The following is a 15,261-nucleotide window of genomic DNA, read 5'->3' on the forward strand; positions in this document are numbered from 1 at the left end:
TAAGAGTAACAAAACACATGCATCAAGGTTCCTTCAGCACCTTTGCTACCAATGTCCATGGAGGTCTGTTTTCATAAATAGAAACAGTAGCTATTAGATTTCATAGTAGCTATGCTAATAGGAATGTGGTGGAATTTATGTAGCCTGTAGCTGTCCTTTTGTAGTATTTATTCCACCCTCATCACCGTAGTAGCTAATATCTTCCAGTACTTCATTAAACCATTAATTTTGGTGATGTGTTATTCTCTCCCCTCATCCTTGTCTCAGGGTGTGTGCATGCAACCTTTTGTTTCAGGGGAAGGGCTGTGTTAAGTGTACTTAGTCCTTTTTATTGTTATTTTGGTTTGGGGTTTTTTTTTGCCCAGTTGCCAAGCAAGGTTGCATGCCTTGCCACCAGAGCAGAATCTAGTGAGATTTATGATAGTATGTTTAAGTAACTGTGCAAGTTCCCTCAGACTGCAACTTAAAGGAGCTTTCCTGGGGAAATTTTCCTGTTGCTATAATCTGCCATTGTATGTAAGAAATAGAGGTGTTAACCACAGTCTCCCTTTCATCAGTGAAGTTTCACTAGTGTTTTCACTCATTCTAAGCCTCTCTTAAGCCTGTGCTGTTACTCAAATGGATGCTCCAGCCCTGCTGCCACCAGCCTTCACTGCCTGTGTGCTTTGTGGATTCCTTGTGTCAGCTCAGGAGATTGTGTCCACAGGATGCTTGGGCTTACTTTAGTAGTTTGACTGCAAATTAGCCATGTGAGAACAATGATGAATTTTCAGTATGGTTAGATAACCAGTGTGACTTGCAGCCTGGCTGCACGAGGGCGAGGGCTCTACAGCAGGATTGGAGGGAAAGGCTCCTTTTGGGGGCAGCTTCCTTTTGCATTGGCTGGAGTCACTCACTGTAACCACGGGGGTGAGCTGTATTAATTCCAGGTCATTCTCTGCCCTGAAATAGGGATGGTGACCTTGGCCTTAACTGCTTGCTGGACAGATGACAGATGTGGTGGCTGGGCTGCATTAGTGGGAGGTGTACTGTGCATCCAGCTCCTCTTAATTTCATACGCTATTTGAGATGGGCAGAAAGCTTTCAGATCTGTCCCAGTTGCCCCAGTCTTGTTTAAAATGCGTGAAGCATTTGACTCCCTCTAAGAGGCAGGAGAGATATTTCTCTGATAATAGACTTAAGGTAAGAGAGTGGAAAGGAGGAATGTTTAGCCTATATCCTTGGCTATGTTCTCTTGGGCAATTCTAAAGGATTCATTTCTCTCATTGATGTATAACAGCCTTCAAATATTACTGTTGGACACCATTTCTTGTCCATAAAAAGTCCTTTCCTTGTATTTCATTTTTCCTCATAAGCTAGTTTCTCCAGCCTTAAATCTTTGGTGTTTATCTGTAACGTCTTCAGTTTATTGTAGCTTTCTTGTAATAAGCCATCCACAATTGAAAAGTCCATTTGTATGTTTTAAAATTCAGAGATCCTTCCTCTGGCACAAGGAAGCTTATCAAAGTAAAGTTTATAGTTTGGTTGAATAAAAGTGACATGTTATTCTGCTTCTCCATATAAACACACTACTCTAAATACCTTTGTTAATGCTGGGGCATTTACATAATTTTATCAGAGAAAGAGATTTGGAGCTGAAAAGATGTTTAAACAAGAAAAAATAAGTAGAAATAATATATTTTGTAACTCTGTTTGTAAGAGTGTCTCTATTAAAACAAGGTGCTGTCTTTGTGGGGTGGCAGAGAAGGCTAACTTGCAGTCTTGAGACAGTATGGATAGGGGTCTATCTGCTTTCAAATACTGAATTATTAGGAATAAATATATTGCTGGTAATTAGAGAAGATGCTATGATTGTTTCATTGAGTGATAAAGTAACCAAATTACAAAAAATTAGTTTATATGCAGCGTTTTTCGCTGATAACTTCCTCAGCTGAGGGTGGAAAGAAAACAATCCAGGTCTAGTGTGTTACTGTCATTGAGCAGCTGAGCAGTTTTATTCGTTTTTGACCTCCAGGTGGCAACCACGCCAAGCCTTGTGACTAGCAGTGCAGCTACAACCCTGACTGTCAACCCCGTGCTCCCTCTGGCCAGTCCTGCTGTCACCAGTCTGTCAGTCACAGGTAAGGGCTGATCTCGGCTGCCACCACATCAACCCCTAGCGTCTGTGCCTTTTGAATTCTTAAAGGAGTCATTCACTATTGGTCCCTGGTATCCCAGGACATTCCTGTCATCGTTCCTTGTTGCTGCACTAAGAAGCTTCAGTTTTTGTGACCACTGAGTTGACTTTTCCAGGAATAAAATCACAGGTAGTGCTGAAACAAAATATACTGTATTTCATTGCTGGCTTCTGGAGCTCCTTAGCCCCCCCCTCACTGGGAAGTGTCATTTCATTTTTTCATTTGAACTCTTCGTGCTTCTTGCTTCTACAGAAATGTGTGCTTGTGCCCCTTCCAGCTGGACATGCAGTTGAGATCAGGTGGGCAGGGGTTTCTGTTGTCTTGTATCCCTGTTTTGTACTGATCTGACCACAACCATTCTTCCAGGCACAACAGAAACCACCTCCAACAACACGGCAACAGTGATTTCAACAGCACCTCCAGCTTCTTCAGCAGTGACATCACCCTCCCCGAGCCCTTCCCCTTCTGCCTCAGCCTCCACTTCCGAGGCCTCCAGTGCCAGTGAGACCAGCACAACACAGACAACCTCCACCCCCTTGTCCTCCCCTCTCGGGACCAGCCAGGTGATGGTAACGGCATCAGGGTTGCAAACGGCGGCAGCGGCCGCCTTACAAGGAGCTGCACAGTTGCCTGCAAATGCAAGTCTCGCTGCCATGGCTGCTGCAGCAGGACTAAACCCAGGCTTGATGGCATCCTCGCAGTTTGCAGCTGGGTAAGGATGCATTTTGCACACCCTTTTAGGTGAGGTGACGGAAGAGTGAAGGGAAATTCTTAGGATAAATTGCTTTTTTGTATGGCTGTCATTATCTCAGATTCTGAAGGTTTACTCATAGATGGCAGTGGACCATTCCCATCGCAGTACACAAATACCGTGCTCATTTTAAAGGTGAAAAAGCTGTGTTGCAGTGATGTTGTTTGATAAATCATTCATCCTACTGCAGAGCTTCACTTAAAAACTAACTTACCACTGAACTACAGAATCTGCCCTATTAATTGTAAAATGGAGAGATAGCCTAGACCCACTTTACACCTCTGTATTCATTTCTCCATCATGAGCAAGTTCTGAAAAATGCAAATTGGTGTATTGTTGAAGTTACAGTTTTAGAAATGTTGCTCAGATAGATGTTTCTTTAATTTCTCTTGATTTACATATTTCTTATCTGCATTTGGGAGAGGATGATAGTTCTCTAACGATTAACAGTTTTCCCCAAATACTTTACAAGAATATTTTACACCAACAATCAATGCAAGTAATGTATTTACAGTGCTTGTACTTTGGGCATGTCATGAACCCCTCATGGAGTTAAAAGTAAAATAATCCAAAAATAGCCCTTGATCTCTGGTATTTTCTCCCTCCTTGCCCTTCCCCCTTTTTTAAAAATATGATGGTGTACATTTGAACAGTGACAACCTTTTCTTAAAAGTAACACTCTTTCTCTTTCCCACTTCTTCCATGATCTTGCTGCAGAGGTGCCTTACTCAGTCTCAATCCAGGGACATTAGGTGGTGCTCTCAGCCCGGCCCTGATGAGCAACAGTACACTGGCAACTATTCAAGGTCAGTAGTGTTCCTTTTAATGCATCTCCATCACACAACTTCAGTTTATGCGCTCTGGTTTTGTCTACCAGAGAGCACTGACTCCTCAGCACTGGGCATAAATTGTGTAGGAGTAAAGGCTTTACAAAATTAAATGTGCAAATACATTTTGTGGGTCACAGAGATAGGAGCAGGTACAACTTCAGGTAGGGAATCAGAGCTGTGTATGATTTAAAGGAGGCATTTAAGATGCTGAATATAATCTGGAATTTATTTTTTTTGTCCTTGCCTTATTGGCCTCTATCTTTAGCAGGTTAGAGATTTACTTTTTATAGCTCTTTTGTAGTCTGCTTCAGCAGACTTCCACCATTCTGAGGTCTCTTGGAAGGGCAGTTCTGAGCAAGTCTTGATCCTGAATTCATGTCTTCATATGTATTAGAAAAGAAACATCCTGCCTCCTAAAATCCTTACGTAGAACTTGAAATACATAAATCCACATTCAGAAGAGGATATATTTATTTGTTCTGGAAGTACACAAAGCCAAAAGTTACCACTGGCTGGCTTCAGCAAGAGTTGTTCATAGTTTGCCACCCATAAAAACTGGATAGTACAAGTGTCTAAAGAGCTAGGTAAAACCTGTGTGTTCAAATATCCTCTAAACTAGCTGAACAAATCTTGTTTCTAGGTTGCAAGAAAGAACCATTTCATAAAGTGTCACAGATAAATTTAGGAGATCATAATCTAAGGCAGACTGAACGCTGTAGACCCATGAGAGTAAGTTGTAACCGTGGTTGGTTATATGTCAACATTTAAAATGTTACGCTCAAGGTTACATGACCTTCTCCATCTTGTGATAGCTGTCATTTCATGTGAACCCTCATCTCAACCCTTCCCAGTGTAAGTTGCCTGGGTGCACAGCCTCTCTGTGGCAGAAAACATAGACCAATATTGTGCTAGAAGAGCTGAAGAAAGGCACAGTGGAATTAGTTTAGCAGCAAATGAAAGATTTGTTTTAGTATCTGCAAGATCTTGTCTGATGGTTATTTGGAAAAAAAAAAAAAACGCAAACAAGTGATTTAGAGAGCACACACATCAGAGAAAGGCAAATGCAGAGACCCCTTGCTTTTAGGCACATTTTGCATTGTTGCTTACTGCTAATGTTATCTCCTCCCTGCTCAACTTTCCCTATTTTTAGCTCTTGCATCCGGTGGCTCTCTTCCAATAACATCACTGGATGCAACTGGAAACTTGGTGTTTGCCAATGCTGGAGGTACCCCTAACATCGTCACTGCCCCTCTGTTCCTGAACCCTCAGAACCTTTCTCTGCTCACCAGCAACCCAGTTAGCTTGGTCTCTGCAGCTGCAGCCTCCGCAGGGGCCTCTGGACCAGTCGCCAGCCTTCACGCCACCTCCACCTCAGCCGAGTCCATCCAGAACTCTCTCCTCACAGTGGCCTCTGCCAGCGGGGCCACGTCCACCACCACTACTGCCTCCAAGGCACAGTGAGCCGGGCTGGGCTCTGCTCCAGCAGCCTGGGTCACTGTGCGCTGGGATCGGCTGCCAGCCCGGTCGATGGACTGAAAATGCCATGGGCATCCTCTCACCGTGTTGCTGGGGACAAGAGAGAGAGAGAGAGAAAGAGAGAGAGAGAAGGAAAAATATTTAAAAAAACAAAACAAAACAAAAAAAAAAACCAAAAAAAAAAGGAGAAAAAAAAAAAACAAAAGCAAAACAGGAAGGATTTAAAGCTGGGACAGACATTTGCCTAATTTTATAATAAACACTGTCTTTTCAGGATCGCTTCATGGATCGGAGAACTTTCTAACCAAAAATGTAAAAAAAAAAAAAAAACCACAAAAAAACCTAAAAACCGCAAAAACACAAAAAAAGTGAAAGGACTACTTATCATTTCCAGCAGTCACAATGACAAGTTAAGGTGGGTTATCAGTTCAAACATAGGAAGGGGATTTCTTGGTTTTTTTGGTCTAAATATCTTTCTTTTTTAATTATCATTTTATAGGTCTGTTGTACAGGCCATTATGTCATACAAGGTGTTTATAATCGTATCAATCATGTTGGGGGTTCCTTTCTTAACTGGTACAATTTAGGCAGGCCTGTATTACTGGTGTATCTCTATTATTATTATTATGATTATTATTATTATTATTTTTATATATATAGTTTGGACGCATTTGTCTTTTGCTCCTGGATTATTTTCAGCGAGCTCCCACACCATGGGGGGAGGGTGGGGGGGTGGAGAGGAAGAATGGAGCACAAATAGACTTTCTATCCTAATCTTCTGGAAATGTTCTGAACAGTCTCCTCATCCTTGAATTTGTCTAATGCCTACTTATAGGGGTCAGAAGAATTTATGTTCATCATTTGTGCAGGAAGCTCAGTGCAGCAGCAGAGATCATTGTGTGCAAACTTCCAGGCTGGTCTCTGCTTTGTAAGCAGAGGTAGGAATTTGCTCCCAACTGCCATTCTTCTCCTCTCAAATATTTAGACAAAACAGCCAAATTCTGCTCTTAGCTTCGTGTGCTTGGTTCCTTTCACTTCAGAGAGTGGGATGTGACCTCCCGAGTGTGGATTGTGTGACAATACTGATGGCTCTTCTGTTCCATAGATATCGTTTTGCTGTGCAAAAGCACACACAAATATTTAAAAACCATCATGACCCAGGCTAATTGGCAGCATGTAAAGCAGCATCTAGAGTCCTAGATACCCTCTAGGTGAGTTGGTACTGGATTTCAGAAGGTCACATTCTCCCCATTCATAGCAATATTCCTTGTCTGATGCTTCCAACACTATTTAGAAGAGCTTCCTAGTGAAACAAAAAGTGCTTCTGGCTGCAAAAGACAGGAGCCAGGACTATGGGAACAGAAGGTGCCATTGTTAATGCCAACACAACAGAGCCACTCTGGGGCCTTGCACACCCCGGGCTGATCTCGTGTGGTCTCTGAGCTGCAGGGTGAGCATGGCAATCGGTGCCTCTGGCCAGCGCCTGGCACTGCAGCTCACTTTTCAAGGGTGATTCTGATCTGTGGAGCAAAGGATATTTTTGTGGATGAGGAAGGAGTAATGAACTGTACAGAAGTTAGATCTGTATATTCTTAAATATACAATCCAGTGTCTGAACCAAAAAAGAAAAAAGATTTTTAAAGAGAGAAGACTGGATCACTGCAATGCAGTTCACGTTAAACTTTCCATTCCTGATGGATTTAAAGGTTTCTGCCATGTGTACAAAACTAAATTACTTTTAGCTAGTAAGGGTATTAGAAGAGTCCCTTTCCCACCCACCCCCTTTTCTTTTGTCACCAGAGTGTCCTCAAATAATGAGCTGATGCAGCTATGTTCGTTTTGTTGATGATTCAGGGGGATCCTGGAGCTTCTCATCCAAGATCCGGAAGGCAGCAACTTTAAACTCCACACATGCTTTGGTTTGTGACCTGAGCATGTGGGAGTTGTGTTTGCACTCAAGTGGCAGAACCCCTTATCTCTCCCCCCACCACCATGGTATTGCTCTGTTCATCTCTAACTCTCCACCTTCCTGTTTTACTGATATTTAAACCAATTACCCCTAAAACTTCAGAACTAGTGAACTGCAAGCAGGGAAACTAACAAATGTCCGTCCACCGTTTCTTATGTGTTTTTGATTTTTTTATGTTTTATTTTTTTAAAACTAAGCTTGAACCAAAGTCAATTTCTAGCAAGCTGCTGTACTAATGGACTAGTTTGTGTAAGTGCAGTTCAGATGCAGAGAGGCGATAGATGCTACTGACAATTTCTTTTTCATTTGTCTTTTGTTTTTATTAATTTTATATAAAAGTTGCTGCTTGTTTTTAATCTTTTTTTTTGGTTGGTAATTTGTGTTATCCTTGGGGCAGACTCTTAACTTGATTTTAATTTGTTTTCTTTTATTTGATGTGTAAATAGAATGGCAATGTCAGAGGATTGTTATCCAAGAGGTCCCACCTTTATCCCCCCAGTATGGATGAATCTCTGTATTTTTGATACGTCTCTACGTCTTCAGGCTGTGCAGGAGACTTTTAGGGCTATGAATAATACTGCAAAAATGGCAATGGCCCACAGCAAAAGCTTCAGAGCAGCAACAGGTACAGCTGGGTGAGCTTCAGGGAGGTAGGGAAAAAGTAGAAGAGAAGATGCTGGTGCCCACTGTGCTGGTCTGGAGGCCACAGCACGGTCTGTAGTTTCTACCAAAGGAATGCAAGTCCTTGGACTTGTTTTGAGTGAAGTAAGAGGATGGGGAAAACCGCAGCTGTAGCGTTTGTTCCTGACTCTGAACGTCCCTGCTTACTTTCACGCCTGTGCAAAAGTACAATTTATCAGGAAGCTTTTTTGGTTGGGGGGGGAGACCACCGGGCTCGTCTCGGATGGATTCCCTCCTCCCAAGGGTTTTGTGGTGGGTGGGGGGCGTGGTCCTTGCAGATATCTAGGAAACACAAAGAAAGGTGGGCCTTAAATCAGTGGAAAATCCTCTCTCCACAGTTCCAGGAGACTGTGCCATTAGCTGTCTGAATGAGTTTTCATGTCCCATTCTTGCTGGTTTGTGGTTGGGAGAGGGTCTTGTTGAGTACATATCTGGAACACTAATGCAGCTTGGATGGTTTATTTATTATAAAAATCTGCTTTTTTTCCTGACTACCTTTGCATTGGTCACATGGCTTTGGTGTGAGCACCTTATACCCCTTTCTTTACCCTCCTCTTCTCTACCCCATCACCCTATCTGGGGCCCAGATTCCAGGGAATTTCTTAGCGAGTTTTTTTCTGAGAGAAACTGGAAACTCAGAGTAGCCACATATCCAAAAAAGCTTGGTTTTGTTTGCAGAAACTGACATAATACCCAAACAGCACATATCCTATGGCATCCATTGCCAGTGTGCTCTAATTCATTGTCCCCTAAAACATCCCTGTGACTGACTGACTGTTGTTCCTGGAGTCTACCTTTCATCCCTATCGGTGTTTTTCCTCATGGATGCTGGCTACCTCCAGTGTTTAGGTGAAAGACAGGAATCAGACTGGCAGTGGGTGTACACCTGCCAGGTTAGAGTGCATGTGCTCCTTCAGAGCATGAAAAGAATATGAGATCATGTACCAGAATTTAGCAGAAGTTTCTTTTTTAAATCATCATCGTGCTGGCAGCAGAAATTGATGCATCTGAAAAGGAACAATAACAATTGTGTACAGACCCAGTAAATATGATCACAGGAAGTTTGGTGGCATGTTGGAAAAGGATAATAGCATCTCTTTTTCAGACTTCCATGTCTCTGTATTTAAAGGTGAGAGGGTTGCTTTTCATAGTTGCAAGCATGTCACAGTACCCAGGCAAGAAAAGATAAGGTGAAAAGCTCTCCCTGCAGACAGGGATAGTTCAAAAAGCAAGAGATTTCCAGGAAAACAAACACAGATATGCCCGGAAGGTCAAAAACAATTTAAAGAATGGCTTCAGGAGTTGGTCTTGTAGCTTGGTGATGACATTTTTTTCTGATCTTAAGAAAAACGTGTTTTGCTTTAGCACACTTTGGCTTTAGCACACTTGGTCACCTTAGAACCCACTCTCCACTGTCACCGTGGAAGGATTCACAAACAGCCCAAAGAAAGTACACACAGCCAGGTGTGGCTGCTTCCAACTGTTACATCTGCTTAGATTTCCTCCAGAGCATTTATTTTGTTTCTCAGTCACTGTACAACACCTGTTAGTTGAAGTACGTTTTTATCAATCACTGTGAGGTGGTGTGGATGTGATGTCTCTCGGAACTGTGACCTAATGTTCAAATGCCACCTCTGTAAGCCTCACACGGGGTGCTTTGACACATTTCTGTGGCTGAGTTAGTGAAGGACACAGGAGAGTTAATTCCTTCACTCTGTGCACATTCCTGCAAAGCAGCGTTCCTTAAAACGGGAATTCCCTCTTTTTTTGTTGTTGTTGCCAATGAAGCAGCACAACCATTACAGCTGGAGCCATACCACAGATACTAAACCAAAGCAACATCTAATTTACCTTAAATATTAATTCATATTTTCTTAGATAAAGACATATAAAGATACAAAGTTATCTTAAAGAGGCAGGTAGCTTCTCATGGTCATTAGAGTGTTTTAGGAGGGATAAAATAATGCATGGTCCAAACTTTCAAGGATACTTGGTTTTAAACTGGAAGTTTAAAATGTAGATGTTTTTATTGCTGCATTAACTTTACAAAGAGTCACTATTCCCTATTCCTGTTCTGCCTGAAATGGTTAAATGCTGTTTCTCCACACCCTGTAGCCCAGCAGGGCCTGTCTGTCTGTCCCTGTTGGATGTTGCCTAGGGTGGAGTATTACCAAAGGAATAAGCTGGCCTGCTGCTCCCCAGTGCATTTATGCCTGTCAGTTCTCACACAGCCAACTCAAATCTCTTTCTATTTTTGCAACCAGGACATCTGCCCTCTCCCTCCCAAAGTACTATAGCAATATAGAATTCAAGATACCTACCTTGCACAAGTTCTGCCCTTCTCACTCATTAAATCTCTTGTTGCTGCTTGTGAGTTTCTCTCTTCTTTCCAGAGAGGAGTCCCCTAAAATACTTTAAAGATATTTGACAAGGAAGATTTTTTTCAAAAACCTGTTGGCTCACAATTCACAGTTTCTTAAGATGTTCATATCTTTGTCTCCACGTTGTGAGTGGTACCTGGTTCCCTCTGTGTCATTGCAAGTAGTTTCAGTGCTTTTGGAACGATGAAAAGCAATTCCTCTGTTTGCATATCTTCACACATGGACACAGTAATGCACAAAAAAAAAACCCAAACCCTTGATTTTTTTCAACTTCTCTATCTGCATTTGATCTGTCTGCCACTTCTCCCAGGATACTCCAAGTGGGGACATGCTCTGAATTTTTACCCCTGTTGGGATGCTGTTAGGAGGGCATTAGGGAGATTGCACTGAAATTACAGATAGTTTAACTGTGGGAGAAAAGACATCTTTGACTCATGTGGACAAATAAGGTCAGCATGTAGAACGTATCAGGTACTTCTTTTCTGACCAAATTCCTGAACATGAAGCAGCTACTGAGCTTTGTCTTGGGGCTGCTTTTAGGTCCATCAGTGATGCCCTGCTAAGAACCGTCCATAACTGGAATAATCTGGGCCCCCTTTTTCTCCCTCCCTGTCTCCGTCCCTCTGCCTCTTTCCCTCCTTGCTCCTTCCCCCTCTTCCCTCAGCGAAAGGTAGCACCATACAGCTCTGAGAACAATACTTGTGGGTAGCAGCTGGCTTCTGGCACCTTCATAAAATACCTCAGCATAGCTTAGCATTGTCGCAGAACTGGTTTTAAACTGAAAAAATCAGAAGAGAAAAGCAAACTTTATAAATAGTGGAGATAATTCTAGCTGTAGAGTTTAGTTGAACTGATGGTTTATTATGATTGATAAACATGATTATGCTGTATGTATTTGAGATCCTGTTTATAGGTTACAACTTTATAGGGTCGGGTGGGGGTGGGTGGATGTTGGGGGCAGAGAAGGGGGTTTGACTGTGTTAGAAGGAAAATGTTTGCTCATAAATTTTTTTCCTTGTATCTGTCTTGCCAAAGGAAACATTTTGTCGCTCCTGGGTTTGGGATTGTTGTTTGGTTGGTTTATCTGTGGTCTAATCTGCAGCACAGCACGTGGTGGCATGCAGGTTACTGGTGGGGTTGCTGTTCAGGGTCCTTTCGAGTGTGCGCACACTTCCCTCCCTCTCGGCCTTTCCTTGCCCCTCGCTGGGATCTGAAGATGAGGCAACAAATATCGAGGAGGCTCGGGGGAGAGATGGCTGTACTGGGCTGGGATCGACCTCGGGGCTGGAAATCCGTTTCGGTTGAGTTGAGTTGCTCCAGAGCTGAACTGGGTCCGCTGTGTTTAACTCCAGGGAGGGACAAGAATGGTTGTCGCATCTTAATCTATCTGGGAGAGCAAAAGTGAAACAGGTTCCTTTTATCCCCCTTGTCTTGTTACTGAATGTAGGGCTTGTAGTGCTTGATAATAGGTGGAAAACTTTTTAAACACTTCCTTTTCTAATAGCAATGCTAATCCTGTCTAGACCAAAAACTATGAAAGAAAAAACCAAACTGAGAGAGGTGAAAGCTAACCTACTCCTAACACCTGGCTGGTCTGCCTGAAAGGGTTGAAATACTGTGAGAAGGTTGTGGGAGAGGAGCTTTGAGGCGTTGTTGGTGAGGGACCAGGTCGTTCTCCTGGCCGATGTCTCGGTGTTGCGGTGGCAGTAGCAGAAGAGCGAGTGGTTCTTGCCTTGGGAGGGTGTTGCAGCCAGCTCCGAGTGGGCTCCAAGGCTCCCTGCCCGTTTCCCCCGGGGCTGCTGGAGCGGGGGAGGAGGGCAGGGTGTGCGTGGGTGGGTGTGTGTGCGAGTGCGTGTGAGCGCCGGCTGCGCGCGGGAGCGAGAGCTGCGTTTCTAAAGGAGCTCCACTCCACTGGGGAGGGAGAATTCCCAGTGGCCTCGTAGGGAACCAAAGGCACTGATAAGTTGTCAGCTCTGCTGTTCTCAGAGCGGGTAAGAGGAAAAGCTGGGTGGGGGTTTTTTGAGCTTTGGGTCAGTGTCCCTTCCTCTAAGGACCTCATCTCTTGCGGGTACTCCCACCTTTTCTGCATGGAGTTGCATCGGCTCTGTGAAGACAAACGGTGTCTGGGGTTTGCCCAGTGCTGCAGGTCTTAGGCTGATGTTGGGATACAGTCAGGGAAAACTGTTTCTTTCCTTCAAATGTGGAAGCAGTGTAGTCCAAGGTCAGAGTCTGTTCAACGGCTTTTGCAGATGGTCTTTCTCTTAAGGGAGGGACCTTGAAGACTCCTTTCTTTGCTCCCCAAAGTAGCCTTGTACATGTTCATGTATCGTGCTATTGGGCTGAGCTGTTTTATCAGTGAACTTGGTGAGCTCTTGTGAAGAAAGGGAGGGAGGAAGGGGGAGAGCGGGTTGTCCAGCTACTCTTCCTCCGGACACCAATCGGGTTGCAGAACTTCACTGAAAGCTTTACTAATAGAATTGTTGTTCTGACATTATGTAAAAGTGGTATTAATATTGTGTGACTTTTCAAAGAGCTAGTTAGATTTATAGATAGGTAATAGGGATATTGAAGAAATGACTTCTCAAAGAAAAGAGCACTTGGAACAAAAGAAGTGGAAAACAAGGTGTGCTTTATGGAAAACAAATCTGAGGAAGGAAATGAAACAGCTTGTGGGAGGCGAGGGAAGATGATACCTTTGGCGTTCCTTAGTGCTGCTGAGGCTCAGCCCCAGAACTGGAACATACCCCCTCTGCCTTATTTCATCTCTCTACCAAACAGGACATTGTCAAGTAGCTCAGACCAAAACGCTGATCTGTCTTAAAACTGTGTCGGTCTGCTGGGGAATATTCTCCGGCAGAGCTTTACATAATACCGTAAGATACTTAATTTATCACGTTAGCTTCCCCTTCCCTCCCAAAATTGTCTTATCTGTTGTAGGCCCCACTTCAGGATTCACACTGCCTTTGGGGAATTCTGTGGCAGCAGCTACAGAAGCCCTGTTCCCTGAATGTCATAACTTCGTGTGCGTTCCAAGCCGGCACGTTGTGGTGCTATAAAACCCTGAGATTATTTAACAGTAGGAATCCCAAGACCTTAGGGAATGGCACGCCAAGGGGCAACTCGTGGAGATCGCACAACCCCCTTGAGAAACGATTTAGGAACAAGAGCACCCGTGACAGTGTCCTGAGAACAAGGCAGTTGAGACAAAACCTTTAGTTCTTCCCCCATTCACTCTCCATGTGTGTCGGCCTCTGTGACCCCGGTGCTCCCTGCGTCCGAGCGAGTCCGAGGGGAAAACGCAAAGAGAAAGACTTGGAGCTCCGGGCCGCTCCCGGCGCGTTCCCTGCCGGGGAGCCGGGCCGCGCCTCCCCGCAGCGCGGGGAAGGGAAGGCAGCGCTGCGGGGCAGGGCTGGAGCAGCTCCGGCCCCGAGTGCCCCCCGAGTGCCCGGGCAGGAGCTCCTGCTGTGTCCCCGCCGTGCCGTTGTTCCATTTCCTTCCTCTGTGGTAGTATCTAAGGCTAGGTGTGAGTAGGTGTGGGGTGTTTATCCGCCACAGGTACAGGAGCTGTCGTATACCTCATTTCTAACTCGTAACTGAGTAACTTGCTTTAACTTTCTCCAAACCCCACAGAGTTGCCAAGTCTGCCCTCCCTCCTTTGATTAACACTGAACTCTGGCCTATAGCACCCCGTGACCTGCAACCTGGGGAGTGACCCCCTAACGCCTCTGAATGTCGCTGCTTAAAAGCTACTGCAAAGTGAGGGCAAATTGCAATCTTATCTTATTTCCTTTGGTTACAAGGGGTCCTCTTGATCAGTCTGTGAATATCCACCCCCTCCCCTCCACTCTCCATGGAAAAGGGCCACCCACGCTGCCTTTTCCCACCCCAGAGCCACGCTGAGCTCCAGGGCCAGGAGGCACTCTCAGCCTAGTGCTGCATACATGCTACTCACTTTTTATCATGACCAAAAAAACAAAAAAAAAAAGGAAAAAAAATAGAAATCTCCAAATACTTAATTTTCTTCTTTATTATTTGACAATCCTGTATCCCTTCCCCACTCCCCAACCTGGCCAGAAGCTGCATCCTTAACCCGGTCCATCTTTATTTGAATGTAGTTCCCCTACCCCCATGGGAAAGAGAAGCTTTGTCAGGTCACGGTGGCTGCTATAAGTCGGGAGGGAGCGGTTTCTTTGTTTTGTTTTGTTCTTTTAAAATTTCCAGCCAAAACCAAAGATTTCCTAATGATTGTATAAACTCAAAACAAACAAACAAACCAAAGACAAAGGGCGTCTTCAGCACCAAGCCCACCTGTGAGGCCGGCCTGGCCTGGGGCTCCAGAACAGCCCGGGCAGCAACTCCCGGCCCCAGGGTGAGATCTGGGACACAGGCTGGGAAGGGAGGCCGGGGCTTCGCAGGTGGGTTGAGGAGCTGAAGACTTGGGTGCAGGATTGGCTGCTCTGCTGGGTGCTTTAACCCTCTGGGGGCTGGGTGATGTTGATTAATACACGCTGAGGTGCACTTCTGAGCTTCCCCCCCTTCACTGCTTGGAAGAGGCTGTCCTGTTGTGAGAAATCCCTGAAAGAAGAAGAAGCAGCTTTTCATTTCTCCTCTAGTTCCTTTTTTCTAGATTTCTTTTATTTTTGCAGCACCACTGTGCAACTATGCATTGTATTTCTCAACCTTTTATGCTAGGTAGATGCCTGTGACTTTTTAACTTTTGGGGGGGGATTGCAAATGGAGGAACTTTTTACATGGATCTTTTTAATCTCAGTTGATTGGGGGGTGTTTGGTTCTAGGGTCAGACAAGCTCTATCCCAAAGCAAAATCCAAATGTTAATATTATTAGCCTGATGCAGATACCAAAGATAATTTCTTTCCTGCAGAACCTTAGACTTGTGTATTAAGTACGATTACCCAGCACTTGCATTAGTCTAACCTCAGTAATTCCAAAGCTTAGATGTATATTTTGGTATATTTCTGGGATATTAAAAAATTG

General features: G+C 44.3%; 1 protein-coding gene across 3 annotated transcripts in view; it reads left to right on the plus strand.

Annotated features, from left to right (window-relative positions):
- The window catches only part of POU2F1 (POU class 2 homeobox 1), a 101,942-nt gene extending 95,996 nt beyond the window's left edge, over positions 1-5,946 (plus strand). For all 3 annotated transcript variants that reach the window (XM_054514101.1, XM_036392753.2, XM_036392759.2), the window contains 4 exons: positions 2,015-2,120; positions 2,544-2,889; positions 3,646-3,734; positions 4,909-5,946. In XM_054514101.1, coding sequence (XP_054370076.1) covers positions 2,015-2,120; positions 2,544-2,889; positions 3,646-3,734; positions 4,909-5,219 — 852 coding nt within the window. In that variant the 3' untranslated portion in view covers positions 5,220-5,946. The remainder of the gene's footprint in view (positions 1-2,014; positions 2,121-2,543; positions 2,890-3,645; positions 3,735-4,908) is intronic.
- Positions 5,947-15,261: the final 9,315 nt, after the last annotated feature.

The sequence above is a fragment of the Molothrus ater genome, chromosome 2, assembly GCF_012460135.2.
Source record: "Molothrus ater isolate BHLD 08-10-18 breed brown headed cowbird chromosome 2, BPBGC_Mater_1.1, whole genome shotgun sequence".
Taxonomy (NCBI): Eukaryota; Metazoa; Chordata; class Aves; order Passeriformes; family Icteridae; genus Molothrus; species Molothrus ater.